The sequence below is a fragment of the Aythya fuligula genome, chromosome 5, assembly GCF_009819795.1.
Source record: "Aythya fuligula isolate bAytFul2 chromosome 5, bAytFul2.pri, whole genome shotgun sequence".
Classification (NCBI taxonomy): domain Eukaryota; kingdom Metazoa; phylum Chordata; class Aves; order Anseriformes; family Anatidae; genus Aythya; species Aythya fuligula.
The window spans coordinates 20,227,380-20,244,732 of record NC_045563.1 but is presented as its reverse complement, the minus strand read 5'-3'; the positions used below and the strand labels follow the sequence as shown (position 1 = coordinate 20,244,732).

Genomic DNA, 17,353 nt, shown 5'->3' with positions numbered 1-17,353 from the left:
GCGCCCGCCCGCCCTCGCGCGGCCGGCGGCCCGCTCGCCCCGCCCCTCGCCGGGGGTCACGTGCCGCGGGGGGCGGCCGCTGGCGTGAGGCGGCGGCCGAGGGGGGCGGCCCCTGGGGCTGCTGAGGGGGGCTCGGGGCTGCTGCGGGCTCTGTGCGGGACCTGCTGCGTCCTGCCTCCCCCAGCTGCTCGCCTGTGGGTTTCTGGGCGGTGCACCCATCGGAACTCCTCACATTCCGCTGTAAAAGTGCTTCTGGCTCCATAACGCCCCCCGAAGGTAGGCTTCTGGGGCTGGGCGTAGGTGCTCAACATCAATAAGCGCCTGCCTGCGGAACTTTGGCTAAGTTTAAAACCGGGTGCGCGTGTGGTGTTGGTATGCTGAGGTCTAACGCTCCTTGAGCATTTTCCTCTTCTTGTTATAGTCTCTTTAAACGCAAAAAATCTGTTGTAACGCTAAAAAGTGGGCTAATTGCGAACCTACCTTCTGTTTGGTAGGTGCTGCAGCTGTGATGTACCCATGAGCGAGTGCTGCCAGCCTTATGCACCTATGGCCTCTGTGCCAGTCATTCCGGACTCTTACAACCATGTCCTGGCAGAGTTTGAATGTTTGGATCCATTGCTTTCTGCACTCAGGCTGGATTCTAGTCGTCTGAAGGTGAGTTTATGATGTTTGCTTTTGTTATTCAATTTAAGAAGTTATCCTAATCAATTGTTGTTCTAATTAGCCCACAAGCTCTATCATGTTCTTTGGGAGTTTGTGCGTGTTAGTTTATGGGTGTTGTGCTGTGGAGAATCACAGAAAAAGAAGAAGTGAAGACAGAATCCTGCTGCAGTGTTTTTTTTAATGCAACTGCAGGGAAAAAATACAATCTTAAGTAGTTGTTATCTTCTACCATTTGTTTGGCTCTCAGAAAAAGGAATTTTAATTTCTTTAGTGGTGGCTCTGCAGCTGGTGTTTGAGGAGTGGCACATGAAGTTGGCAAGCAGTGAACTTTTTTAAAAAAATAATAATAATAATAATAATAACGTGAAGAAAAGATACTGTACTTACCAGTGTGTGTGTTCTGCCTTATGATTTGTATGCCTTCAGTGCACATGTATAGCTGTGTCGAGGAGATGGATAGCTCTGGGTAGCTCAGGAGGAGGACTGAATCTTATACAGAGAGATGGCTGGAAGCAAAGGCTCTTTCTTACTCATAAGGTAAGGGTAAAATATTCTGGAGAAAAATATCCAGGGGAATTGGGACTGGGAAAGATGTGATTTAATGTTAATTTTTATTAAAAGACTCAATGGGTATTTTCAGCTCCTTAAATTGTCCAAATAAGGTAATATTTCAAACTGCTACATGTTAAAAAGGGTTGTGGTGCTGGTCGGTGTCCCCAGAGCGTGTGGTGTAATGTTTCATGAGGTGTGAAAGAAACGGCTTGAGAGGGACAGAATTCTGCTTATCCAAATCTTACTTTTAACAACAGCAGCAAAGTCACCCCCTGAATGTTTGAGTCCAAAGAAAACCCTCGAATGTGTAACCAGAGCAACTAACATGTATATAACTACTGTTTGGGTATCCAAACTACGAACTACCTGAATAGGCAAAGAAAATGTAGGCTTGCTTGTTTTTTCTGAAGGAGGTCAAGGAATAGGGATTGTTGTTCCTACCACCCCATACTGTTTCCTGGGAGCCATTGTTGCTCCCACTATAAAATGAATGCAACCATCTTTGGAGGTTGCAAACATCTTGCTTAGTTGTGGCAAAACAGCTTCTATAGATACAAGGATAGGAGACTGATTTGTGTGTTCCCAGGCTGGAGGATGAGCTGTTGATTCTCTTGATCCAGTTGTGTTGTTGGCTACTGCTTCTTAGAGTAAGCTCAGTGTTTGCCAGCAGAACCCAAACAAACAAAAGCACCTGTATCACCACAAACTGGTAGCAGCTGTTGACATTAATCTCTTATTTCATAGAGATAAAAGTTGTGTTCTGGCAAACGTAGTACAAGAATGTTTCTTACCCGTGCTTACTGCCATACCTTACTTTCAGGAAGGTGCCATTTCCCGAGTTGCCTGCTGTTTGCATGATGAAGACTACGTTGCTGTTGCTACCAGGTGAGCGATGTACTTGGAAACCTGAACAGAGGATAAATATTTTGAAGTAACTTGTAAGTTTCAGGCTGACATCTGCTGAGAACTTGGATGGGGACAGGGAATTAACTGGTACAGGCTTCAACAGAATAATTCTGGGTAGTTTGCTTATATTTTTTTCTGGCATAATTATTCTAGGAAGAAGCTGTATTTCTGTAACAGAACCTCTATGAGAGAGCTCAGCGTGCAAAGATATGATAAATGTACCCTTGAGACCCTTCAGCATCAGAAGAAATGTTTTCAGTGACATGGCAGAGTGAAAGTTGCAGTTAATATCACTTACGTTGTTTAAAATTTAAATGCATATTTTTCCTTATGCTTAGCATCTTTGCTGGCAATGTCAGCTCTGAGGTGAACTTCTTGCTTAGGTTTTATATTTCTTTGGGGTAATGTGTTTTTGTCGCTGATAAAACATTGAATGCCTTTAGAACGCTTATGCTCAAGCTGTGTTTTCTTTTTAAATGTTGCAGCCAAGGTCTCGTAGTAGTCTGGGAGCTGAATCAGGAACGTCGTGGGAAACCAGAACGTATTTATGTTTCCTCTGAGCATAAGGGCAGAAAAGTCACAGCTCTATGTTGGGATACAGCAGCCCTCCGTGTTTTTGTAGGAGATCATGTGGGAAAAGTATCAGCCATCAAGATTAACACATCAAAACAAGGAAAGGTAAAGTGTCACATACCTCAAGATAAAGAGGTTCCCAGGCGGTGCTGTGTGGATTCTTTTTTAAAGAGATGTAGAACAGAGGAAAACTTGTTTTGGGTGTCGGGAAAGCAAACTTTCTGTGTAGCTTTGACTGCAAGAGAAACAGTCTACTGAGATAACAGTAGAAATCCTTGCAATTCCATACCCAAACCTTTTTTTAGCTAATTTAGTAACTCAGCGTAAAACTGTTTTTTAATGTATAGAACTAAAAATTTTGTGTGATTTAGCAACACAGAGGCACTGGATTCAGGCTGACTTTGTATGGGTAGGTTCTGACAGAAATTTGTCCAGACTTCAGAGATTTGAGTAAATCCACAGTTCATTTAAAATTTGTTTGCTGTGATCAAGATCAAGCATGGTCTCATAGAATTCCCTTCAGTATAGGACAGAGCAGTATTAAAATAGTGTGTACTGGCTGAGCTTCTTCCTCTTGGAGTTGACAAGGATCCAAGTACGCAGTTCTGGCATTTCTGAGCCTGATGGACTCCTTGGACCCCTTAGACTCCAGGTGCAGTGTCAGCCACATGTTTTGGTCCTCAGCTCATCTGTCAGTCTGAGAAAGAGCAGTCACAGACTGATTTTTTTTTTCTGGGCTTTCTGGATCAGTATGAAAGCTGTGCATGTTTATCCTTCTTGAATGTGTATTTCTTGGCCTCTGTGTGGATACTCTCATTCCTAAAGATGTGGAATAGTTAAAACAAATGGTGGGTGGACACAAAGTTTAAGCCAATTACACTTTGTGCAAAAGGCACTCACATTAATGAATAGCAGCAGCCTGATTTCCAGTCTTTCAGTGTTTCAAATTTTATCATGACTAGGTCACTTCTCCTTTTGGTTGGTAAGATGCAGCACAATGTGGAAGTAGGCATGTTCCTTCAGGTTGTTTCCATCCCTCATGAGAGATTTTAGAAGGAAAATTGTCTTAAAAGTAGCAAGAATGTTGCATTTAAAGAGCAAGAAAATCAGCTGTGGAAGGATAGGGGAGAAGGGCAAAACCCATGAAATATGTGCCTGCTTGGGCCTGTTAAGACTATTGAATCTCAAATGTAGCACAGTTTGTTGAAAGTTAGCAACTGACATGTTCATAACAAGACAGCTTTAAACTGTCAAACATGGTGATTGTCCACTAGAAAATGGGAGTGCATTTTCCAGTAGAAGTCTGTCTAGGACTTTGTTCTGGCACCCATGGAAGCTGAGACACTTGAGTAATTAAGAGCATTTGGGTAATTCACTGCTGGGTAATAGAAAAAGTTTGTGAGTTTATATAAATCACCTAAATCTGATGGATTTTTTTTTGTATTCAGTAATCCTTCAGATCTGTCTCTATAAGACTTGGCTGAAAGTACCCATGGGGAGAATTGAGAGCATTGGCAAGTGCACAAAGCTTACAAAAGAGTAAAGGACCCTTGTAAAGTTACAAAAAAAAAAAAAAACCACTCTTAAAAAAGTAAAAAGTCTGTGTGCTATAGGATAAGATTTATTTGCTTAAAACTTTGGTAATGGAAAACTTCAGTAATGGTTTCGGGAAGAGGATGATTTAGATTCCTCTATCTCTAAGCATTAGAACCTTGTTTCATGGGTGTACTGGGTCTGACTGAGATGTTAACTTTCCCTGCAGCAGCCCATACAATGCTGTGCTCTGCACTTGTAGCTAGAACAGTAGTGGTATCACACCAGTGTTGTCTGTTGCTGAGCAGTGCTGGCACAGCATCAGGACTCTCTCTGACCCTCCTAGAGGGCGGGCAAAAAAGTGAGAAAAGAAACATCACCAGGGCAGCTGACTTAAACCAGCCAAAGGGATATTCCATACCATCTGGTGTCACGCTCAGCAATAAAAGGTGGAAAAAGGAAGAAGAGGGGAGGGGTGGGCTCTTGTGAGAATGTCAGTCTTCCTCCCAAACACTGGCTACATGCGTTGAGGCCCTGCTTCAAGGACGTGGTCAAGCATCGCTCATTTGTGGGAAGTAGAGAGTACGTGTAATTTCGTTCCTTTGCGCTTCTATATAGCCTTTATTTGTTTTTGTTTTTGTTTTTTTTCTTTCCCCCCTCCCTTTTCTTCTTTCCCTTTTTTCTCTTTAGTTAAATTTAGTTAATAATAATCTTTCCTTAATAATTATATTTTTTTTCCCTTTAATTAAATTATCCTTATCTCAACCTGTGAGTTGTTCTTTACTTTACTTCTTCCCCTTCTCATCTAAGGTGGGGGAGTGAGAGAGTGGTTGTGGTGTTTAGCTGTCTAGCACGGTAAAACCACCACAATGGGGGAGAGAAGAGAGGAACTGCATTGCCTTGCTTTGTCTTAGACTGTACATTCAAGTGTATGTGAGCCTTTTCTGAATTATGCAATTTTAACTTAATGAAATAATCTTTATGCTGAACTGAGGCCCAGTATGCATTTTTTTCTTTTTTCTTTAAACTGTAGGCTGCTGCCACTTTTGTGATGTTTCCTGTTCAGATTATAACCACTGTAGATTCCCGTGTTGTTCAGCTCGATTATTTGGATGGAAGACTGCTCATATCTTCACTTACACGTACTTATTTGTGTGATACAGAGAGGCAAGTTACGTTTTACTTGTAAAATATTGGACTTGCAAGGCTGTGCTGCAACCAGGAGGATTAACTGCAGAAGACTTTTTTCAGCAATTGCTGAAAGAGGAAAAAAAGCTCGTGATCTGAGTTTTTACTTAAACTAATAAATATTGCTGCACCCCGTATGTTACAAACTTTATGCAGGCTTCAGAATTTTCATTGCAGAGTTTAGAGAACAAACAATCAGTTCAGCAGTTAGGATTTAGTATTTTTATTCTTCAAGAACAACATAAAATTAATTAGAGCCTCTGTTAATGCTGCCTTAACAAATGCATTTTCTCCTCTAGAGAGAAGTTTTGGAAAATTGGTAACAAAGAAAGAGATGGAGAATTTGGAGCATGTTTCTTTCCCGCTGGAAAAAACAGCGGGAATCAGCAACCACTAATATATTGTGCGCGGCCTGGCTCAAGGATGTGGGAGGTGAACTTTGATGGAGAAGTGCAAAGCACGCATCAGTTCAAGCAGCTGCTCTCATCACCGCCTCTCCCTGTTGTTACTCTCAGGTAATGCATGAGCCTTACCGGTGATAAACAAGTTAGGGACTTCAAGACCAGCTGAGAAGATGAAATAAACTCCCAGTGCAGTCAAACTTTAATCCTAGCTGTCATCTTAACATGTTTCCATCTAATAATGAAAAGCAGTAGTTGAGTAATTAACTAAAATTGCCAAAGCCTTGGTTCTGTAGGTGTCTCTGTGTGACTATAGCAGTGAATTTTGCTGTTATAAGACTGTACGTTTAAGCCAGGTTTAGATTTAAAGGATTAAGAATGTGATACTGTTATGGTTATGTTTTGTAATAGATCATTTTTCTTTACAGGATGGATCCTCACTGCACGACTTCCAGCTGCTCTCCACAATCTTTATCTTTCCCCAAGCTACTGTATTTGACGTGAGTATTGGTTTCCTGTTGATAAAGTAGATTTAAAAATCCTTTAATAACTTGCGTATACTCCTAATTAGTATTATCAACTTAATGTTTTTGCGTAAGAATTTTCGAAATATCACGTTAAACAACTGTCTCATTTGCTGTACTTAACGTATGTAGGGATGATGTTGGCTTACAGTGACTACTGCAATTAATTTTTTCCTGGTTAACATCTGCTTTGTTTGCAGTGAGCATTATGTTGTAACCTGGACGGAAAGAGGCATTTATATCTTTGTTCCCCAAAGTGTTCAAGTCTTACTCTGGAGTGAAGTAAAAGGTAAACTTTAAGAATCTTAGTTTGTAATGTGGTTTGTTATGTTTGCTGTATCCGAAGTCCTTGCCTAACACAAAGCCTTTCAGGCTCTATTTCTGCGGCTGGATTGCAGAACATGTATCAGAGAAATCATTTTTGTTGTCATCTGTCAGACATACCCTTGACTAGTAACCTTCTCCCCACCCCTTTCAGCCTCCATATTTCTGAGAAACAAAACCTGGTATAAAGTGAATCTTAAAGCACAGTAACAAAATACTGTGAGGTAATAACAAAACCCACAGTACTCTTTCCCCATTGCTGTTTATTCCCAGGTATCCTGTGAAGGATAATCAAACTGCTGAAAGCTGAAAAAAATATTTTTCTAACATCTGTCTAACCAGTGAGTGTATTTGTTTGTCACATGAGTGGCACCTCATAAATAGTTGTATGTATGTGGTTATAGGCACAGTCCTACAACTGTTGGGCATTGTCACTTGACTTCTTCCTTCTGCCTCCCTCCCACCTTTTGGTGTTAAGTTTCCGATGCCTTTGTCTTTGAGTGTTTGCACATAGCGTAACTATTTCCTCTGGAAACTGCTGAAAGGTCAAAGAGGTTTTCTCCTACCAAATCTTTTTGTTCTTTTTTCAAAGCTAATAATGATGTACCTCTCTCATATTTATCAGTCTTTGTTTCATTTTTCATCCTTCAAAGGAAAAGGGAACTTTAAGTAGCTTAAGTGTACTTCTGGGTGCAGTCTAGAAATGCAACTCTGGAAAGTTTTGATACTTGAATTGTGCTTTATAGTTGTTAGATGCTAGCTTAGTGCTCTTTAGTGTTTGTTCTCCGTACCACTTGTATTACGCTGTTGCACGTGCTTGTGCTCAAGGAAATAGGATTTCAGCTTCCTTCAGGAACAAAAAGGAATCCTGATGAACAATTTCAGTCCTTAACATGCTTCTTTTGTGCATCTGGTTTTGCAGATATTCAGGATATTGCAGTTTACAAGAGTGAACTGTTCTGTCTGCATGCAAATGGAAAAGTTGTACACCTCTCCCTTCTGCTGGTAGACCGCTGTGTAGATCGTCTGATAAGAAGAGGGTTCTGGACTCTTGCTGCCAGGGTCTCTTGTCTCTTCCAAAATTCAATAGTTTCTTGCAGAGTAAGTAAATACCTCTTTGTAAATGTGCAATGTAACTCCATTTTGATCCCTGTTCTCTTACAATAAGTTCCACGGGTTTCCAAGGTTCATATTTTCGTAGATTTTAAGAAGTTTGCTAGACCTTATAGTTTTAGTATGAAAATTAGCCTGCATATGTAGTTCCTTGTTAATTTTTTCATGCATGCGTTAGAAATAATAATGATTCTGTTTCCCTGTGTATTTTTAGGCAAGAAAAAATTTGCCACTAGACAAGCTGGAACACTTGAAGTCCCAGCTGGATGCCTCAACCCAACAGGACCTCATTTCACGTCTGGAGGAACTGATCTTGAAAGTGGAACCTCTAGATTCTGCGTGCAGCAGTAGGAGGAGTAGCATTTCGTCTCATGTAAGTGTATTGGTAATGCCAAAAATGTTAGCTAGAAGTTTTATCTTTTTCTTACAACCATCTTGTTATTTTCTTTGTAGATGAGGCTTTTGATTTCCCTGTGTCTACTATAGGTGATAATACTGTTTTTTAAAGTTACTTGGGGTAGGGAGGCATGAAATAATACTACTTGCGTTCTTTAGGCTCTTACACCCCTGTCTTCCTGTGTTATTTTATGGCTAACAGTTAAGAAATGGACAAAGATAGATACAAAGAAGCATACAAAGAAAGCTTTCTCCACAGCTGAGTTTTGTACCTTGCCGTGCTTCAGTAAAGGTCATCTTGATTATAACTGTGGTCTTATCTGGTGAATGCTGAATGTCTGAATGTTCAGAGCTGTCCTAGCCCTGTTTTAAAAATGGTCTCACTCTGCAGCTCAAACAGAAAGCTCTAAGGAAAAAATAAAGCAAAACATTCCATAGTTAGATCAAAAGCAACTCATGTTGTTTTAAGTATTTAAAAAGTGAAGCTTAAAAAACAGTAACATAAATTCCATCTGGACATGGTAAATGAGTCCTTTCCATTGGCAAAGTAAACTATGTGGACTGACCATGAGCCAAAGGATGTACATGTGTCTAGAAGCAGACAGTTTTAGAGAATCCATAGTTGTGCTAGCTAGGTGTGGTTTACTGGTAGAAAACACATGGACTCGTCTGGATGTGGTTACATGGGGTGAAGTGGCTGGTTCACATATGGGACTAAAGCCAAGATGTTTTTTTGTCTCATGGTCTTGTACTAAGTATGCCAGTTGTTCCACAGGCTGCTTTCCTGAAAGCAATTGCAGTGCGTGCATCTTTATAATGTCACTGGACTACGACTTTAACAGCACGTGTGTCCTCTGCTGTTCTGGATCTGTCAGTAATCTGATCTTCCATAGGGCTTTCTCAGATGGTGAATTATGAAGGGCTGTGAGGTTATTTCTCTTGGGATGGTTGTTTCAATTCATTGCAGGAAGTTGAACAAGGAAGTGCAACTCGAAAAACATCTGGTCTTTCTCCCTTGTCTGACAGGAAAGCTTCAGTGTCTTGGACTCGGGTATATATCGTGTTATTAGTCGACGAGGCAGTCAGTCCGATGAAGACTCATGTTCTCTCCACAGTCAAACATTCTCAGAAGATGAGAGACTTAAAGAATTTCCTGCACACCAGGAAGATGAACAGGTGGAACTTGGTAATGTTTCTTAATGAAAATATGTTATTCAGATGCAGTATTTATTTATTCTACAAGAATTTATTTGCTCTATGCTCTTATTTTCTCCTACCAAGTTATCTATAATTAAATTTTCTAATTTTTTCAATGGAAACACAATTATCCTATCCTCTAGTCAAACTCTTTATTGAATCATTGGGGTGAAATACTGGCTCTACAGAAATAAACACATAAACAAAAATGAGAAGCGGTACAAAAGGTCCAGAGGGCTTTTCCCAAGCTAGAGTTTCACTCAAATTTTTTCCCCCTTTGTGTGCAATTCAGCATTAATGCTGAGACTGTCTTGGCTGTCTGTGGCAGTGTTAATTGAGCTTCAAATGAGATTTGTTTGATGTCCCTATCCTTCCAGCCTTTTTGGCTACAGGAAAGAATTTATTAGTCTTGTCTCTGGCATTATTTCTATATTGGGGAAAACAAGTAGGCTTAGGGAGGAGTAGGCTTAGCTTTCTTGCAGGATTTCATCTGTAAAGGGGATCACCTCTTACACATTTATACATTAGCATGGGAATGATATAATTGTTAATATCTAACATTTTAACTACTCAGGGAGTGTTTCTTAATGAATACCTGTTGCTAGATGAAGCATAGTGAAATAATGTGTCTTGTTCTCTGCTCTGAAGAGGAAGAAACCTGGGATGATAAGGAGCTTGTTTAGTTCAGGGTGCGGTAGAGAGGCTTTCCAATAAAAAGGCTGCTCTTAGCTGTTGCAGAGATGTTTGAGGAGGAAGACAATTTGAATGCTTTGCTGGAGGAAAGCCACAGTAGAGTGGGAGAATTTTTGCTTCTCTGTTTGTCAGTAGTGTGTCCTGCTGACTAAGGTACACGATGTTTGTAGCCCTTATGCTTACATTTGTCTCTTTACCTTCGTTCACCAAAAAAAAATGACAAATGAGAAAATGTGCAGGAAGGTTCCCTAACATTAAAACTCTAAAATGAAGGGTCATAGTTCTTGAGCATTGTGAGTTAAAACTCTTCTATCTGTTAAGTAAGTGATAGCAAATTTGCTAATCTAGAGAGGTTCTAGATGATTCTTGAAGCACATGTACTTCATTTGGTATTTAAAAGCGATAGACTTAATGAATGACTTCATTTTTTTTTTTTTTTTTTTTGCTGTGCTGCAGCTGGTTTCCCTGATCATATTTACGTAAGATGTCACAAGTTTTTTAGGTTGCTAATTTGTATAATGAACAAAAGCAGCCTTTTGGTCCCAGTCAGTTGTGACCTTTAGGCCCTATTGAAGGAGAGTGGATTCTGTTGGAAGTTCTGTAATAGCACAGCATCTTTTCTTCTCAGCAGTGCAGATAGGTCTGACTGTTGCAAAACAGTGTCATTCTTACTCAAAAGTATCCTTTTTTCTTCATTACACCCCTTAAGTGTAATGCTTAAGTGTGCTTGTATGAGGAAATGACTAATCAAAACACCCTGTAGATACAGGTAGGTATATAACAGTGAAAAGGAACAAGTCAGGGGCTCTGTATTTCCTGTGATTCTTGTCAAAAGCCAGGGTTGTGGGTTTAATTGTGTTTTGAAGTCCCTTCAAATAGGAGTGATTTACACCTTAACCAAGATTTGTGTTTCTATATTTCAGAGATAGTTTCCCTTTTAGGAAATAGGGCTGTGTGAGTTGATGCATATTACCACATTAAATTTTCCTATCTGCTTAAATAACTAACAGTGAATTAAATTAAGTTTTTTGTCTTTGAAACGAGCTGTGAGGTTATGTATAGACTGTAAGTTTTCAGACAGTTGTCACGGAATGTTATTTGCCTTATTATAGAACCAAAAGGTTTGAAGTTGGTAATAAAATGGTCCGTGAGACTAGGTAGTGCTTTTCTGTCTCCACATAATTTTCATCGTGAAATACCGAAAAATATGATTATCCCACACAAATTGTCTAGCAATAAATTAGTGACTTGTGCTTTATTTCATTGTTTCATTTTTGCCAGGCCATTGTTTCATGACTCTTTATTTCAATTCCATTTGTTAGACAACGTATCTCATGCATCTGTGGCGGTTGAGGCTGACCGGAGTGAGACTTTTCTCCCATTCAGTATTCCTTTGTCATTTCGTTCCCCATCTCCTCTCGTCTCTCTCCAAGCTGTGAAAGAAAGGTAAAACTTGCAGGAGGTTCATTCATCCATTACATCCTTCCCTTTTTATGTTCTCTGAATTTGTAGCATTGTCTGTTTTAATTCATACTCTGTTCTGCAAAAATGTAACACCTGAAATGAAACACTGGAGATGCAGTCAGGTTTGCTAGGCTATTTAAAGCTTTCATCTTGACTCTAATGAAGATCCGAAGAGCTGCTGTAAGCTTCAGTGCAGCCAAGATTTCAGCCTTACTTTTCTGAATGTCTGCTAAGAATATTTAACATAACCTTGTAAACTGTGGTAGTGGTTTGTACTCAAAAAGAAACTTACTAAAAATATTGTTTTAGAATTTAGCTTTTGTGCTACTTGGATTTCTAAATGATAAGGGCTTGTGGGCAGAAATTAAAACATTTGAATGGTGCTAGATATTGCCAAAACACACTTGTGAAGTGTACTGTCTAGCCTGCCATCTTTCTCTCCTCACATATGCACCTTTCAGTAAATCTAATGAATTCCTCAAATGTTTGTAGAATAATGGTAGTTTACTCCAGGTGCAAGTAAATATGGTAGCATCCATTTTGTGCAGAAATCAAATTGCCTTTTAAAAACTCACTTCAACATATAAAGCAAATGGTGATAAAAACATAACTTAAATAATTGTTGTGAAACTGGTGTGTTTCCTCAACAAAATGTTACTGCTCCATAATGACAGTTTGAATATTACCTCTTCTTTAATCACTTAGGTATGTCAATTATATTCTGCAACAAAAAAATGTAGTTGATATCAATAGTGTGAGTATCTCAGAACAGGTTTCAGACATACATGCATTGTTATGAATTCTTTCTAAATCATAAGCAACTTTTAGGAGTTTGAGTGTAAACAGTAATAGTAATTAGAACTTAAAAGTAAGTACCCTCTATGTTCTATTTATGATTAAATAAAGTAAAACAGTTGCTTTTTTTTTTTACTATTGCTTTTTAAAGTTTCCCTGTAATCCTAAAAGAAGGTGTGTGTTTTGTTTTGTTTTTTAATGCTCCTAAACTAGTTCTTAGTCAGAAAGCAAGAGGCTGAGGTCTCTGTTCAACTCTGGATAATGTGGTTCTCCTTATGGTAGAAATGGGTTTCTGTGTGCTCGTTGGGATTTCTCTTGAATAAAACACCTGGCAGGGAAAAAAAAAATCGGTGATGAGAAGGGTGATTTTAGTGAGCTTTATAATCGAAGAATTAACTCTGAGTGCTGTAAAATCATTTCTTACTACTAAGAGGGCCATCATTTCCTAATGCTTTCCTGATGCTTTATTAGCCCTAAAATGAAATGTAGCCAGTCTGCGTTTATTTGTGCAAATACGTCAAAATCTAAGCACTAATGTTAGTGTGAAAGCCTATGTTTTCAAGCAGCAAAAAACAAGTCTTAAGTACTTCAGTTTTTGATTCTTTGTGCCGATATTATAGACCATGACTCAAGCACAAATTCTGAGCAGTTTCTTAGGGAATTTTGTTCTCGTTGGCCATCACTGGTATGATCCTTTTCTCAGAAGTTCTTCAGGTTATAAAGATGTCTGAAACGATGGTTTGAATGGAAAGAAAGTGCTTGCTTGTTTCAGTTGTGAACTTTGAATTTCACGTGTTTGAACTTCTGATTTCTAGTGTTTCCAGCTTTGTACGCAAAACTACGGAAAAGATTGGCACGCTTCATGTGAGCCCTGATATTAGAGGGAGGCAAGAAGCAAAGGATGACGAGCACCAGCAGGAAGTGGCTGTCAGTCTGGTAGCATCTCCCCAGGAAGAGAGAGTGTGAGTGCAAAATCATTTTGTCTTAGCAATTGCATTTGCCGGGTGTTCTGAGGCTAGCAACCTAAAGAAAATGTGCTGTTTCGAGGAGAATGAGGAGCTCAGGTTGGTTGGTTGTTTTTTTTGTTTGTTTGTTTTCACAGCTGCTGTTTGCTACTCTGGGTTTAGCTGGTTCTTGCTGGCTTCTTACCTAGAAACTGGTTCAGGATGTTGGAGCATGCAGTCTCCGCAGTGCTGTAGTTACTGAATTGTAAGAATGTAGTGTATTCAGCAACTCTTACGTAGCATACCTTTGATGCCTGCTTGGGGTATGAGTCCAACAGTTTGTCCTGCACTTACAGAGTGGGGAGTCAACACACTTTTCTCCCTCAAACCGTGTTTTATGGTACCTATAAAACGTAATGGCTGTCCAGTTAACACAGAGTTTAACTGTTTCATATTCCAGTAATTTGATAATTTATGGTAACTTTCATATGGTGTCATATTATTTTTTTTCATTTAGTGTCTTCAGAAATCTACTGTAGTTAGAGCAGAAGCCATAATAAAGGTCACAGAAACTTTATTATGGTTGCTCTTCATGTCCAATTCACCTGTAACTTCTGTTGGTTGAGCTGTTCCTTCTATAGAAATGGGAGCTTTATTTTTTTTAATAATGGAATTTATGTTGTTTCCTGGCAAATCTGAGGAATATCCTCATGTAAATTATTAAATACAATACTTCAGTGAAGGCTGAGATGAATGTATTTTTCTAGATCAGAACCACAGAGCTGCCAGATTCCAGAAGAGGATCATCTAAGAGATCTCAAGGCTGCAACAGCAGAAGCAATGTAAGCTGGGCAATTTTTAGTGTCGATTTGTTGGGCTTTAGTAGAAAAATGACTGATTTTTTTCATTGCAAACATGTAAAAGTAATGTTGTAAATGTCTATTAATGTTACCTGTAAGGCTCTCATTTTGGTTAATGATTTGTTTCCCCCATTTAAAACGAAGCAAAACCCACTATAAGCTTGGTTAGGACAAAAGGGTAACACCGAGTAACTATATCCTAACTACAAGCATGCTTAAAACAAACAAAAAACAACCTACAACAATGGCAAAAAAAAAAAAAAAAAAATCACTAACACAATGTGCACACACATACAAATGCACCTAACAAAAAATCCCTGGATGTCTTTAAAAGACATTTACATGTAGAGCTTAGTGATATGGTTTAGTGGAAAACTTGTTAGTGTTAGGTCAGAGGTTGGACTCAGTGATCTTGGAGGTCTCTTCTAACCTAGATGATTCTGTGAAAAATCAGTTCTGAAAGAAAGCCTGGGGAAATCAGGAAGTACAGCAGCAAATGCAGATGGTGCAAGTAGTTTAAATTCTGTTTGCATTCAAAACCACAAAAACAGCAGCTAACTGTAAGTCAAGTTCAGGAGTATACTTTGAATTGGACGAAACATACATAATATTTTACTTGTGATGTCTTACAGCTGTGAAGCAACTTAGCAAGTTTCTTTTTTTTTTTTTTTTTATACAGAGCCAAACTCCAGGATCCCCTGGTTTTGTTAGAACCACAGTGCATGAGACGGGTTTTACGAGAATGGCTTGTCTATCTGGAAGAAAAATTTGGCAGCAGAGAGCGTTTTGATTCCTCTGTTTGGAAGAACAAGACTGGATGTGCTGCAGAACAGAGGGAAATCCTGGAGGAAAACCTGCAAGTAGATCCAACTGGTGGAGACCTAGTAGAAAAAGAACCGAATAGTATCTTGGAAGACTGCACTGAAAGTAGTGATGAAACTTATGAAAGCCAAACTGTATGTGAAAACAGTACTAATTTCAAGGGACCTTTGGGTGATTCCTTTCAAATTTCTGCTCCATGTGACATAGAACCAGATGTTCAGAAAGATCTTGTGGAGCTGACAACTCTGTGTTTTGAGCTGAGTGTGTTTTCTTGTGGAAATGGTGATTCAGAGGAAAGCTCTGATCAAGGTCTGCCATTAGCAGCTTTGTCAACCTTGGCTTGTAGGTTTATACAAAGCTACTTCTTTCTTCTGGATTTGAAAAGACTGAAGCAGTGCATTATAACCACGTATGCAAACAGCCCTAATGTATGGAATACATATATCGCAGGATTGAAAGGTAACTAATGAAAATTTTATTACTGGTAGGCTGAGAGAAAGACTTCTTGTTTGGGAAGAAAAAGAAAATAAAGTTTGAATATTCCCATTTATGCCTGCAAATTTTCCTTCTGTGAATATAGTGGGGAAAGGTGATTGGTAGGTGGAAGGTTTTGTTCTGTTTTGGGGTTTGTGTGCTGTTCCCCAGAAGGCTAATACAGGGAAAAACTACTGGCTCCTAGGAGAGAGGAGCCTCACCTTGCAATTCCATAGAAACTACTTCTGAAGCTGTTAATGTATATGGAGCTTGTTGGTTGAACAGTGTGGCAATTACAGACCAGATCTTTGTGAAAGCAAATACATGCCCTTCAACGAGCAGAAAAATCTTATGTAAAATCAAATATCTATAGAAATAAAGCAGAAGGTTGGAGATGGGACTTCAGTATTTGCATTGGAAATGGAAGGCCTGACTTAAAGAGCACTGTCATTGGTGTGAAAAAAGGCTGAATGGTCCCATGCAAGTGAATGGCTTGTGATCACTTCAAACTTCCCTTTTCTGCAGAAATCCTTTTGGTATTTTTGATTTCTCTTTAGTCTTATTGAAGTAAAGCTTCTTGATTATACTGGAAAACAGAACTATGTCTGTTCTCTGTATGCGGTTTCTGCTTTGTGTTCTCTTTTAAGAGTGACTTAAAGTCTTAGCATTAATTTGGCACTAACTGAGATCAGTCAAAGAACAGAATCTTGCTTTGATGGTTGGCATGTGGTGCTGGGTTTCTTGGAATTTATTCATAATTTGTGTCTTCATGAGAGCTTTAAAGTAATGTATACGTTCCCAGTTTGCTCTCAGTTGGACTGTACTCGTGTTTGCAGACTGATACCAACATTTCATCAGGATCTTGGTTTATGATGAATTCTGCTTTCAGTTTGGTCACTGACTTCACAGAAGTTTTTATTTATTAATAGAAGCAAAACATACTATACTGAAAACTGCAGATCTACATTATATTCAGCAAGCCATATGTCTTGCAGTGTGCACTTGTGGTTTTTTTTTTTACTAGAGAAAAACTGCATCCTCTGAAGTCCAAAGACCTCAGAAATGAGAAATATATCAAGAATATTATTCTGTGCCTTCATTGTATCATTTATAACTGAAACTTGGAAGCCCTGCCTCCAAGTGATGTTGACTTCCATGAAATGAGCAAGTGTTCACTTGTTGCTACTGTTCTAAGGAAGTAGAAAAGGTAACTTGTATCTGTACATGTAACAACAGTTTTGTGTGTGTTAAGGCAAAACATTGTTTGTATCTTGTAACATGTGCACTGATTTATTTCAGAACTAACTTGTCACAGTCCTGTTGCTTTGGCAATGGAAAATGAAGATATGTTGAAAATACTGAAACTGTTGCATGACCTGGGGCCCTGGGATGATGGCCCTCTGTTACTGGTACATGCTCAAAGGTAGCCAAGTCCTTTCCAAGTCTTTTTTTTTTTTTTTTTCCCCCTCTTCTCCATGTTGTGAACTTGCTAGCAGGAATTGGTTTTGAGAGCTTCACACTTTATGAAGCTTTCTGGGAATCTCTTCAGAAGATCACCTTTCTGAAAGTGTTTTTTGTTCTGTCTCTCTTCAGGCTTTATGAAAAATTTGGGGAAACAGCTCTTCGGCCCTTAATCAAGTTCCACCCCTCTATTTCACCTTCTGATATCAAGCAGCTTTGTTGGAATGATCCAACTCACTTTTTAGCATATTTAGATAGCCTGCTGAAGTCACAGCCAGAGGATAAAAGGTAAAGGGAATAGAGAGCCTTTCACCTATGTGCTGCCTTCATCGCGTGGCTGTAATTTTTTTTTGTTTAACTGTTTTGATATTTCTATGGTTGGTGCTCTTTATCATTAGTTTTCAGATCATTCTGCCAGTTTTAGTTGATTTATCAGTATGGATTTTATTAGCTTAGGTGCTAGTTCTAAT

General features: G+C 39.1%; 1 protein-coding gene across 2 annotated transcripts in view; it reads left to right on the top strand.

The window, feature by feature from the left end:
• The window catches only part of HPS5 (HPS5 biogenesis of lysosomal organelles complex 2 subunit 2), a 62,390-nt gene that overhangs the window by 40,511 nt on the left and 4,526 nt on the right, over nucleotides 1-17,353 (top strand). The window contains exons 1-18 of one of the 2 annotated variants that reach the window (XM_032187701.1): nucleotides 158-276; nucleotides 495-654; nucleotides 1,090-1,200; nucleotides 2,036-2,100; nucleotides 2,607-2,799; nucleotides 5,261-5,394; nucleotides 5,715-5,930; nucleotides 6,245-6,316; nucleotides 6,541-6,629; nucleotides 7,587-7,765; nucleotides 7,992-8,150; nucleotides 9,200-9,359; nucleotides 11,386-11,509; nucleotides 13,138-13,284; nucleotides 14,034-14,108; nucleotides 14,806-15,407; nucleotides 16,722-16,845; nucleotides 17,016-17,171. In XM_032187701.1, the coding sequence (XP_032043592.1) occupies nucleotides 517-654; nucleotides 1,090-1,200; nucleotides 2,036-2,100; nucleotides 2,607-2,799; nucleotides 5,261-5,394; nucleotides 5,715-5,930; nucleotides 6,245-6,316; nucleotides 6,541-6,629; nucleotides 7,587-7,765; nucleotides 7,992-8,150; nucleotides 9,200-9,359; nucleotides 11,386-11,509; nucleotides 13,138-13,284; nucleotides 14,034-14,108; nucleotides 14,806-15,407; nucleotides 16,722-16,845; nucleotides 17,016-17,171 (2,744 nt within the window). In that variant the 5' untranslated portion in view covers nucleotides 158-276; nucleotides 495-516. Of the gene's footprint in view, nucleotides 1-157; nucleotides 277-494; nucleotides 655-1,089; nucleotides 1,201-2,035; nucleotides 2,101-2,606; nucleotides 2,800-5,260; nucleotides 5,395-5,714; nucleotides 5,931-6,244; nucleotides 6,317-6,540; nucleotides 6,630-7,586; nucleotides 7,766-7,991; nucleotides 8,151-9,199; nucleotides 9,360-11,385; nucleotides 11,510-13,137; nucleotides 13,285-14,033; nucleotides 14,109-14,805; nucleotides 15,408-16,721; nucleotides 16,846-17,015; nucleotides 17,172-17,353 lie in introns of those variants that run through there. The other variant, XM_032187700.1, reaches the window with a different exon arrangement.